Source organism: Xenopus tropicalis, chromosome 4, assembly GCF_000004195.4.
Source record: "Xenopus tropicalis strain Nigerian chromosome 4, UCB_Xtro_10.0, whole genome shotgun sequence".
Lineage (NCBI taxonomy): Eukaryota > Metazoa > Chordata > Amphibia > Anura > Pipidae > Xenopus > Xenopus tropicalis.
The window spans coordinates 53,650,778-53,663,703 of record NC_030680.2 but is presented as its reverse complement, the minus strand read 5'-3'; the positions used below and the strand labels follow the sequence as shown (position 1 = coordinate 53,663,703).

The 12,926-nt window shown below is 39.0% G+C and overlaps 1 protein-coding gene and 1 long non-coding RNA gene across 2 annotated transcripts; one reads left to right on the top strand and one right to left on the bottom strand.

Moving 5' to 3' along the window:
* Nucleotides 1-4,392: 4,392 nt before the first annotated feature.
* On the bottom strand, nucleotides 4,393-5,420 carry maf (v-maf avian musculoaponeurotic fibrosarcoma oncogene homolog; the record flags this gene model as incomplete). The annotated part of the gene is given in 1 exon segment (NM_001032305.1): nucleotides 4,393-5,420. A coding segment is annotated over 1 exon segment (1,028 nt), but the record flags the coding sequence as incomplete, so codon positions are not given.
* Nucleotides 5,421-5,962: 542 nt separating this feature from the next.
* LOC108647443 lies at nucleotides 5,963-12,147 on the top strand. Its single transcript, XR_001924468.2, has 2 exons — nucleotides 5,963-6,304; nucleotides 11,440-12,147. It is a non-coding gene; the product is annotated as an uncharacterized LOC108647443 (long non-coding RNA).
* The last annotated feature ends 779 nt before the right edge of the window (nucleotides 12,148-12,926 follow it).

Sequence of the window (12,926 nt, the reverse complement as noted above, 5' to 3'; positions counted from 1 at the left end):
GATACTTGCTAAAGACATATTAATAAATTATCTGGCAAACAAAGTGTAAAAATTTATTTTTGCAGTAGGTAACTAAGAATGAAATGCAAAACAGCTTATCAAAGAAAATATCCTTGGCAGTTCATGAAATCTGAAATCATTCTGAAATGCTACCTGGCATTATATACACAATTGCACCCTATTATAGATTCCCAATGAGACTGCATGACAGTCCTGATATATATCCCACAGAGGGCTGCAATCACTCACAGACGGCTCTTAAACTCATCGATAGCTGATCAAAATCTAACATGGCGCCACACCATAAAAAAAAGAAAAAAAAAAGAAGTCCCCCTAACATTATTGAAAAGCTGCTTATTAGATCAAATGAGATACCCAGCAGTCATCTAAGTGTAATTAAATCCTGCGACACAGCGCAACACTGACCTACTGCATACGCACCAAAGCGTCAAGGATTTCCATTTGTTTTCGCTCTTTTTCGTTTTAAAAAAATAAACCCAAACATAAATTACAAGTTCAAGATAAACATTAGGCACCTTTACAAAGACAGTAGTCTTTATCCAAAATTATTTAAGGTTTTATACAAATGAACCTGTTGAGGTGTAAAGAAGAAATTAAATGTAATGGCCCCTTATCTAATTACAGTTCTGTTCTTATGCTGAACTCACCTCTGCTTTAGCTCACCTTATATTTATAGAGGTGATCTTTTCCTGATGGGAGAAAACATGGAGTTATAAGTAGGATGGTGGACAAATAAAACCCACTTATTGCACAAATAACTACACTGGGAGATACGACCAAACTAAACGTGATGCAGAATTATCTGTGTGATCCTGACTTCATAGGTTTAATATGAAGGGATATCCTAAGCACACAGCAGAGCCCTCCAAACCCATCCACATTTATCATTTGACTATACATTAACAAGAATATCTAGAATATAAGCCTAAATTAACTAAAATATAGATCTGTAATCACTATACAAACACTTGTGTAACACAAAAGGTCAAGTGGCAAGAGGTGACGGTTTAGTGATTATTTGATAAGTGATCAGGGTCTGACTTTAAATCTAGCAAAGACGCTAAAAAAAAAGAAATGTGCTGAGGAAAAAATGACCTGTTCTTACTCAGATTTGAAAATTTACCTTTCTTAGCTAAAAGCAGAGCTGCTTTCTGAATCACTCAAAATAGGGAAATTTACCCTTTAACAATGGAAAATGCTACTCGCTGGTGGCAGGGATTATTCTGCAATTTATAAGCTTTGGTTGCAGCTCATAAAAGTTTCCTGCTATCACTAAAAGAAGCGTCCCTCTCTCTCTCTTTCTCCCTCCAAACCTTGCAACACATTCCTGACATACAGTACAGGCGGTATCATCAAAAATCCTGGCGTGCCTAAGGTAAGCCCATTCCTATAATATCCCCAGGCAACATAATAAGGGTAATAAGCTGTTTACATTGCAGAGCTGCTCCCTTCATTACAAGGGATTGTTACGAATTAATCAGAAGACTGACTGGTAGCAAACGGCCTTTCACACAACTGCCATATACTGTGGGAGGTGCTCTCAGATTTAAACTGGCCAAAATAGCCAGGTGGTAGCCAAGCAAAGTAGCTTTCTGATTTTCATGCAGCTATTCCTCCTTAAACCCACATGCCAAAATGGATTGCTTTCTAAGCAAACTTTTGATCTCAAAGTGATTTTTTTTTTATTTACATGGCCTAATATGCATTACTGTAACATTAACCTTTACACTGCCGTATAAAACAACATACAGCACAGTACTGTGTATATATAGCACACTCCACACGATCAGTACAATCAAAAAAACAAGCTGCAGTTTATTATTGTAGATTATTTTTTTGCTTTTCTGTCAATATAACCACAGAAGTGAAATGAAACAAAGCACAACATACATCACACGTTTTCGTTAGTAACTCAAAATATAAAACAATTTTGCACAGCAAAATATGAAGAGGAAGAAAAAAAAGAAAAAGGTAGCTGACAGCTTTCTATATTTATTATGGTAAGTTTACTCATTTTTAAAAGACATGATATCAGTCCCTGAAGAGAAATTTTCCTGGTTATTGCCTTTAAGACTGTGGAATTTGTGAAGTTACAGAAAATCCAGTTCTGCACCACAAAACAACTGTAAAAAAACAACAAATAAAAATCTGCATTTGTTTTAAAATTGTGCAGTAATGCCATTTTTTTCCTTTTTTTTCTTTTTTGTTTGTTTAACAACTGCATAAATCTGTATTAGCGTTCTAAACAGTTTTGCATTTATTATATGCTTTGCAGGTTATATCTTAGTGCAATTCAGTCCCAAATACTTCAGTTTTTTGAGAAAAAAAACAAACAAACATACAAAAAAAACAAACATAGTTTGAATGTAAAATACCTCTTAGTTATAGACAGAGGCACCTCCCCTTTTAATACTTTGGTTTTCAAATACAGTCAGTGGTAAAGCAAGGGTTTTTCCACATACCCAACTTAAATGTAAGTTGCAAGCACATGCTGCAAATAAAAAAAGCTACCTTCTCTGCAATAAACACTGCCCAATCGCAATTTCTAACCTCTCCAAACATCACAATAGTAAACAATTTAGTGCATCGATCTTTAAAAGGTTCTACAGCTATGACAGAGTTAACTCGTTCCAATGAATCTACGACATTCCCTTTTCTGTAGGATAGATATATATATATATATATTCACTGGGCTAACAGACTGTATAAAGCAGGAGTAAGACTGACTACAATCCCATTGCATTCCACATTTGACAGTAACCAAATGTAAAATAAAAAAGGATGAATATTGGTTTTAAAAATAAATCTGAGACTGTTTTATTAGCTCACAGCATTAGTCCCAGAACACATGACTTTTATAGACATCTTTTAAGAGTTCCTGATTTTTTTTTTCTTTTGCCACATTTAAATAGGAAAATCCATTTTTGCCATATTTTGGAGGAAAAAAAACACCATCAGTGCATATTTATTCTTAAGTCTGAAGTTTTGCATATTTCAAAAAAAGCAGTTTTTATGTTTTTTAATATATTTTTTACCTCTAGCGGATGCAAACTTTTATAGGGGAGGATGGATGTCTGCACTTTTTTGTTGGGAACTCAAAAAAGTAATGAGGCAATAAAAGAAAGAAACAGAATGATGGATACCATGCCAATAATCTCCAGAAAGTCCATTTCCAAGCAAAAAATAAAAACAAAATAAAAGGAAAAAAAATAATAAAAACCAAAAAATAATTATACCATACATGTCCAGCATGCAGGGCCTTCTTATATAATATATTGTCTCTTTTCCATAAAGTCTTTTGACAATGACAGTTCTTTGTTGCTAAGACAGATTAGCAAGCATAATGCATGAGATGAGGATGGGAGTTTAATGGCAGGCCAGTCTCATTCATTGGGGCCAAAAACTCTCATGAAAACACTGAAGTTGGATGCAGGCTTCAATTTGGCAGGTTGCTTTAACTCTCCTTTTACTGAGGACAGCAACTCTCAAAAAAATGATGAACTCAGCGACATATTCTAAAAATTCACATTTTTGTTTTTGTGTTTTTTTTTAAGATTTTATTGCAAGCTCATATGAAGAACTCGGGTGGTAACATTCTGTGATTTTTCTCCCTTTCTCTCTCTCTCTCTCTGTGTGTGAGACAGCAAAGCTCAAAACTCATGACCTTCAAAACAAAACAAACAGAAAAAGAAAGCATAAAGTGGATGGTAGGATTCAAAGAGCAAAACTTCATGTGGGTGCTAAAAAGGAGAGGTGGAATTTGTGCAGGAACAGCCCATGGCATTATGGTAGAAAAGAAACTAATGAAAGGAGATGTTAGATACAATTCCCCAGTGCACTGAATAAATATATACATTTTGTGGAAACCCCCGAAATAACATTGTTGGGTGACACTCTCCTCCCCCACTGTACATGCTTGTTATACCAGTAAAACTATCCAGAAAAGTTGGAGTTTGCAATTAAAGGCCCCCACACACATAACTATAAGCAATAAGTGGGTGGTGTGAGTGGATTTGGACCTCTATGGTTTCAGCACTGAAGGGTTAAAGTTCAAAATAATGATTAAATGAATTAAAGAGAGCAAAATGCCACCACAGTGGGCAACTTCAAAGTGACAGAAAGGGGTCCCCAGTAGTTTGAGAAGGGTAATTATGAGGGTGTCACTAAGCTTTGGCAGTGCAGCTGTGATGGGACTACAATTACCAGTGCCCCTGGTTATGGGCTACTGAGAGTTGGAGCTCCACCACTGCTGAGGTGCCAAAGGTCGCCAAGCCAGACTAGAGGGGAGAGGGCTAGGGGCACAGTGTTAGTCCCCAGTGACAAAGCAGGGTTAGGGGGGGCACTCACATGAAATACTCCGGAGAGGAGGGGTTGTCGCTGTTGCTGGAGCCGTTTTCTCTGAAGCCGCTGCCCAACAGCTTCTCGTACTTCTCCTTGTAGGCGTCCCTCTCCCGGAGCAGCCTGGAGATCTCCTGCTTGAGGTGCTCGACCTGCTGCAGCAGTTGGTTCTTCTCGCTCTCCAGGACGTGCCGCTGCTGAACCCTCTTGAATCGGCAGGACTGCGCGTAGCCCCGGTTCTTCAGGGTCCTCCTCTTCTGCTTCAGCCGGATCACCTCCTCCTTGCTCACCCCCCTCAGCTGCCGGTTCAGCTCCCTGACGGACATGGTGACCAGCTGCTCGTCCGAGAAGCGATCGTCAAAGTGCAGGTGATGGTGGTGGTGATGATGGTGGGCAGCAGGTGGGTGCAGTGCCCCGACCACCGAGGACGAAGTGGAGCTGCCACTGCTGCCGCCTCCTCCCGTCCCCCCGCCTGGAGGCTGCACCCCGGCTTGGTGTCCCACGGAATGGTGGTGGTGATGGTGATGGTGGTGGGGGTTCTGCGCTGCCGCAGCTGCAATCACAGCCGAGACCACCGCTGCTGCAGAGCCCATGTCCTCTCCGGGCATGCCCCCCGAGGAAGCGTACTGCTGCCCCCTGGCAAAGCCATCGTAGCCCGCCTGGAGCTGCTGCTGCTGTTGCTGCTGCTGTTGTTGGTTGCTGTTACTGATCAGCGCTTCCACTGCGTCCTCCGGGCTGAAGCCCAGCGCCTCCGGGTTGATCTGCTGGGGGTAGGCGCTCATCCAGTAGTAGTCTTCCAGGTGGCTCTTCTGCTCGCTCCCGGAGCCCGGGCTGGGGGCCGAGAAGCTCGGGGAAGGGGGCACCGAGCTGCAGGGCGTGCTCATCGGGGTGGAAGACAGCGATCCCCCGGCGATCAGGCGGCCGCACTGGCTGATGATGCGATCGGTCTCCACCGGCTCCTTTTTCACTTCAAACTTCATCAGATCGAAGTCATTAACATATTCCATGGCCAGGGGACTAGTGGGCAGGTCGGAGCTGCTCATTGCCAGTTCTGATGCCATCCTTCTGCTGCTCGCAGTCCTCCACAAGGGTGGCACAGGGGACACCAGGCTGCTGTGACCCGGCACAGGGTGAGCCAGCTTGTTCCTTTTGCCCCCACAATCTCAGCAATTAGCGGCAAAGGGGCAATCATGCGCCAATTACAGCAGCCCTGCCTTGGGCTTGGCGCACAGATGCATCACAGCAGCGCTCCGGCAGCTCTTTATTTCACTTTCTCGGCTCAGAAGCAGCAGAACAAGTTTAACACTTCATTCTCAGGGCTGCTGGCAAAGTTTGCAAAAGGTACAAGTGTGTCCCGACAAGATAAGGTGCCCGTGCTGGTGCCTAGGTGGGAGCCAGAGATGGGAGCACCCACTCGCAGCCAGAAGGGGATTTTCAAGGATCATTCAGCAGAGCACTTTAAAAGCATTGCTGAGTTTTATAGCCGCCCTGACGTCACTCCCTCACAGCGAATGGACTGGGGACAGCGGGCCAATGGGAGCGCCGATCCCAGGCTTCATTAGCATAATAGTATATAAACTTTGGGGGGAGCTGTCAATCACGGTGGATCAGCTGACTGTCAGATGGGGGCTACCTGCTTAACTCTTGCTGCTACACTGGCAGGAACAACAAGGGTTAAGAGCAGAAGGAGAAACACACGCTGTCCGTTCCCTTAGTTTGTCGAAGAAGATGGTTCTAATCGCTGGTGCCTCATTACACTGCCTGGGCTTACTCTTCTTTCAGCTTTAACTCTGCTATGCCAAAACTTTCATGCCAACTTTATTTCTCTCTCTTTCTCTCTGTTGGAAGAATAAATTCACTCATTCATTGCCAGGAGGCGTTGCTAGTGCTCTGGTAGCAGAAGGGTTACACACTGGGTCTGCCTGGGAATGGCGGTGCTGGTTCTGTAAGTAGATGCATGCACTTTACCTGTTATGTGGCTGCTGGAAGCTTCAAACTTTTGCTTTTTAAGAGATATGATTTAAAAGAAGCAGCTTGAGTTTTATGGACTGTGCAGCCCTGTGCTCCTTACTTTGGGAGGGATGGCAGGGTAGAGATTAAGCCATATTTATTGGTGCATGTGTGCTTAACCCTCCCTGATATTAAAGTGTAAGCTCTGTGGTGCAAGGTACATTAGTGCTGATTTATAGATACATTGTTTGCAGATTATTCTCTAGAGCAGAGAGTGATGCTCCTTGGTCCCCTAAGGCTGTGTCTTTGGCATCTTGTGTATTGTACAGGGTGTTTATATAATATCACTCCTGCCCTCTGCATAGTCCTGCTATACATTATCAAGACAAAACTGGAGCAAGTCTCGGGCAAAGTGATTTTTTTTGACAAAAGTGATACGTTCCTTTCGAGGAAATGCATCCTAGTGATAAATAAGGAGCAGTTTGCCCCAGTATTGTAGTTTTTTACCTGATAAATATGGCCTTTAATTATGTGCTCAATATGCTCATGTTCTCTCTTTCTCTCACCGCAATACACACATGCACACTATATAAACACTACTAAAATAAACATGTAAATATATAAAAGGTCAATGTGCCAAGCAGGCAGTGTAATTTATTTAGCAGATAATTTATGTGTGAATTCCCTCACTACATATAATAAAAAAAACCACAGTGTAAATGAATTATTTGATCTATGCCTTTGTACTGCTATGAAATATGAAGGGCTTGTGTGTAATAATGTGCATCAGAGGGGATGCATGAATTATTAGCGCTTACACAGAACAAGGAGGTGCTGAGGGTAGTGGGCTCATTATGGGCTCTTCCTGTCCTTTCCCGGCACAGTCTGACAGTGTCATTCGATCAGTGTTACCTGGGTCTCGCTTGCCCTTTGCACTTTCACATGTGAGTTAACTATTTTGTACTGGATTGTAACAAGTGGCAAAGCAAGTGCAATATATTCTGTTTCTAAACTGTGCTGAGTATGTTAGTTGGTTGCACTAATTGTTAAGGTATGCTAAAAAGGGATATGAGAAGACAGACTCTTTAATAATGTAGGCTCCAGGCAGATTCAGAACTGCACAAGTGCCATTGTATCAAGTAGGTTAGTGCTTTCCAGGGGGTGCATGAAGAAAATCGTTTTACATTAGTATGTGTGTGTGACATATAGAAACATGGGTATCCTACTACCCTAAAAAGCAAAGGTATGCTTGTCAGGTAGAGGAGGTAAAAATCAATACTGTTCTTCTTTTGTCTTGTGGTAATGCAAGCGTTAAACCTACTTTCCATGGGCTAAAATTGCAAGTTATTGAATCCTAAAAGCAATACAGTTTACCTGCTAAAATACCTGTGTTCTCATAAACTCTAAATACCTGTAAAAAGTTTATATATATATTTATATATATATATATATACATACATACATACACACACATATATAAATATATATATATATATATATAGATATACATACATAACAACATAACCATATGAAATGTAAAACTAATAGTATTGCAGCATCTTCTAGACTTTTTATTTGTCCTGCTGAATGTGCTCAGATTGTATTTTCAGTGGATGTTCTGACTTATATTAGCCTTGTAAGAAAAAAAAATGTATTGTATTATTGCTTGTTCAAACCTCCACAGTGCCACCTATTGGCAAATGTCATTTTTATTTGATCTATTTCCAGCACTGAACTCCAGAGAGATATTACGTAGTATTTTAGTTTTGTAGGTCCTGTAATGATGTTGTTGTTCTAAAAAGGCAACTGTCTAAATAGTTTTGCTAGACAATATGGGTTGCTGTATCCTTAGTAACTTAATCTGCTTGAATGTCTCTTATATGGTACTGCAGGCACCCTGATAGCTGTACATAGCTGAGAATAAACTGTACAGTAAAAATGTGTTATTTGAAGGGATAGTCAGTGTAAATAATAGTAGAAATGCATGGAAAAAGTCCTCTATGAAAGTATATTCAGTATGTCTTGTTGTTAACCCTTTCATTCCTTTAGTTCTGTGCTGTCACACTTCTACTACAGACTCACACAAAGACACAGCTGTATTTAGTGCTAGGGAGCAGGTTAAACAATTTGTTAGATTATTTTGGTTACCTGATTTAAAACATTAAAACCCAAGTTTAAACATATTAATCACAGCAGCAGCATACAATTGCCGTTGCCTAAAATATACAAAAAAAACTTAATTATAGTTCTATAATCTTAATTATTCAACTAGTGCACACTTGTATCATGCATTATGAACATGAATATCCTTGCTGGATTTATTTTATATTATCTTTATTATATAAATAAATGCATCTCTACAAGCTGAATCTTACTACAATGAAATAAATAATACAGTGTCCATGAGAGTAAGTTAATATAGATAGACAGTAGCCACACACACGCACACATATACAGAGACAATGATATATGTGTATGTTTGCTTCTCTTGCTTATTACAATAACAATTTGAATGAATAAATACATTTCACAAAATGTAGTTTAGGTAATAGCAAGGATGGTTAAACTATATTCACTCTAGAGGCTATGATAACATGAATTCAGTCTGAATTGATGATGTTCTGGCACTGAAATCAAAGCTGTTAGAACACCAACCAACCCCTCCATACTCTAATCAAGTAATCCCTTTTCCCTCTGTGGGCTAAATCTGTATGTGTGCTGCTAATGACTCTCTAATCATTCCGAGTGGGTGACATGGCCAGCATCTCCATTCATGTTTTTCTTTCAAGAGATATATATCATCTGCTTATGTCTGTCTGGGTCATGACAGAGAAAGAAGCAGCAACTACTATTCAGCTAATGTAGGAAAGTAGGCAACAAGTAACTACTTAGTACAGAATTATTGTTGACCTTTCTATACTTGAGTGTCACAATCATTTTTACTGCTGGTCACACATGGGATGACTTTCTGCAGCAAATTATATATGATTGACCATTGGGGCAGTTAGTTGCATTACTACCTCTCTCATTATGGCCTAGATTATTATTATGATTTAGGAAATCACCTCTACAAGTAATATTATGACTGTATTTACTAAGCTTTGTTTTTTTTTAATGTGACAACACCAGCCAGCCAACTCATGGAATTATAAAGGGAAATGTCTGTTACTTAAAGGAAAGCAAGTGACAACCCTACATTCTCTAATACAGACTGCCCTCTTTTATTAAACCCAGTTTTTACCAACAGTGCATTTTTGATACCTGCTATTTTAAATCCCGATGCTAACAGGGCTTATAATAGGTTTTATTAGTCTTGTTTGTAATAGAGGAACAAAAAGATTAAGATTGTTTTTTAAAAATGTAGAAATACCTACTGTTAGTCAATCTATCCCTAAAGGTGCCTATATGCAGAGAATATTGATCATACAGTTTGTAGCTAGCTTTACTGTAACCATAAAACGTGAAACTACAGCCTGCTGCCTACTCCGCATAGGCATAGACCCTGCTCTAAAATAGGCTGTGCATATGTATAGTTCAGCTTAACCATGGCTTTGTTTCAGCTATTTCACATCTGATTGATAAAACAACATGCCCAGTTATGCTTTTTGACACAGCCCCTATCTGAGATACTGAGTCAAAATCACTGTTGCCTCTACATTTGTGAACCAAATCAGAAGTTGTGAGTGGGTAGATTTCAAGACTTGTCAAATCATCTTACCTCTAAATAGTTCTAATGAATGGAAATCTTTCCAAACCCAATTAGACCTCTGCTTCTTTAAGTAAGTGGGTATCTAACTACCTTTATAAATAGAAAAAAAAAAATAGATATGAAACAGATATGGGACTTTTTGAAAAAAACAGTACAGAGGCAAATCTTTACAACTTGCTGCATGTGAATGGGAGATGATTTAATGGTAATATCAATAGGATTAAAGTTACTTGTAATTCAGTAATAAATGAGATGTCTCTGGTAAGTAAGATTAAGTGCCCTGCTATTAAGTTGTTTATCTGAAAAGTAATTCTCAGAAACCTGACTTCTGACACTTAGTCATATATTAAACTTACTTCTTGAACATTGCACTCTCTCTTAGTTTACTATTTTCATATAGCCAGCCCTTCCCCCTCAGTCTAATAGCCAAGGCAGTGCCTGCTGGAGCAGCAGCATGCAGTGAAACAAAGCCGTTCGGCCCATGATTGAAACACTATAATTGCCTGTACAATCACAAAAAAACTGTTGTAGAATTATTACTTTTTTATTTATAAAGTGCCAAGAAATGCTCTAGATTTATGTTTCCTGTGCCAAAAAATGTCACAAATACTGTCAGCTGGCAAGCTGATGCTTTCTTCGTGAGCAGAGACAAAATATGTGAATAGGAAAATATCATTAATTATAAAAAAAATAAATAAAGTGTGACACATACCAACAAAGTACTGTATTCACACACAAGTAGTGTACTCTTATACAATCTACTGTAACTACTTTGCTTATTATATTCACTGTAACATTATAGCTTAAAGGGAAAAATGCCATAAATATAAATAGAATTTATCTTTAGATGTTTAAATGAAATAGACACTTTTGGGGTCCTGTCAAACTGGCAACAGGGTGAAGTGCAGAGCTGGCACAAATATGGACACATATTTGTCTCAAAAGAACAGCCTTTTAATAGTAACTATTTATACTGCAAAAAAACTGCCCATCCTATGGCCACAGTCCTTCGGATACAATAAAGCCCAAGACCCCAGCAGTAGTACACAAACTAAGCACAGCTTACTTGAAGCATATGTCCTTTATACATATTTACATTTATTACCCTAGAGGGTGAGCTGCCATATTAGTCGACTCAGGTGAGGTAAAAAAGAAAATGATTCCTGGCAAATTGTTTATTAAGGATGACAGTATCTCTATAATTAAGGTACATTTGTCCTCAAAAGATCTTTCCCTTCCAGAAGAGACATTACAGCAAGCAGCGCTGTATGTGCTTAAGTTAAAATACTTTCTATGGAAGTCTCAATCTGAAATCCTTCTAAAGAGTCTAAATGCTATGTTATTTTTCTGTAATTTGCTAAACTCTCTTTAAAGGCAGATACTTGGAGGAGTATAACATTTTTTTCCCTTTTTTTGTACAGCTAAAACACCAATACGTGGGTAGAAGAGAACACAGCTTTTCAAGTCATTGAGATACACCAGAGGAAAATACACAGGGATGCTAAATAAAGCACAGTTCCTTTCAACTTGGTCTTCAGGTTGTGTTCATTTATCATGTCAACTCCCAGGATGCCTGCACCAAGGCCTTGTAGCCATATGTGTGAGCACACCTGCTATGTGTGAGATTTGCACTGTAGAATTTCCAAGTACGTACACCATTCCCGTATTTCATTAAATTATGTAACAACTGACACTCTTGTTGTCTGGAGAATTAGCGTGCCCATACCAGGATGAAGATTGGTTACAGACTGAGTTGGAATGCAAATATGCCTTGCGTTTAAGAGTTTTGCTAAAAAGCAAATTATTAGACATCACTTGCAATTTCTGTACAGATCTCCAATGCAATTTTCTCTGCAGTGCAGCTGGGAATTTGGTGGAGTGCCATAGGGGATTTATACACATATAAAAAAGACTTGCTTCTTCTGGTCTGCTGATTTACCCTGAAAATGCTAAAGCAAATTTTTAGCCAGCCCGTCTAAATAACTGTAAGGGGAAAAATACATCAAGATTTGTTCTTCAATTGTCCAAGATATAAGGACATTCAGGTTGCATTTCTGTAATTTTTAAGCTGTAGCTACTTTATGTCTTGCCATTAAAGAAGTGTTTTTTGTAAACATAATGAAACATAATCTATATGGTCATGAATGGATTTCATTAAAGTTTATGAAAAAAGTCCTCACTTGAGGCTAGCAATATGGTAGTTCCTGTTTGTACCAATAGGCAAAGAAATAAAGTGTTCACAGTATCCATAGATATATAAGGGTTTTTGTTTCAAAACCTAAACTTTAATTATGTGTCTTATTATTGGTGCTTAATTTAGTTGCACCGATGTTACTCAATGGGGCAGATTTATCAGAATGGGAAAAATTCGGATTGGAAACATAAATTTCTGAGGATCGCAAATATCACGAAAATGCTTCCGAAAAAATCACATTAGTCACGATAATATCGTATTGGCAATCCGAAAGTCACGAAATTTTCATACCAAATGATTGTAAACCGATTTTTGTGATCCGATTTTTCGCGCTAAAAATATGAAAAAGTCGTGCAAGCACCGAAAAAGTCGTGCAAGTGACGAAAAAGTTGCGCAAGGTACGAAAAAGCTGCGGAAAATACGATTGGACCGATCGAGCGAACGCTCGGAGCGTTCGTGAATAAGTAAATGTGCCCCAATGAGTAACTGATGAATAAGTGAAATTTACCATTTGCTGTTTTTTGCAATAAAAATATTGATTGATACAATATTGATCATCACATGTATGACACCAAAGATTTAGAATGGGTTAAATTGGTATTTAGTGGCATATTTAATATAGTGTGTAAGCCAATATTATTGGTGATGATGCCCATAGCAACCAATTAACAATTAAATTTAAACGGTCCCCTACGAATTAGAAAACCAAACCAA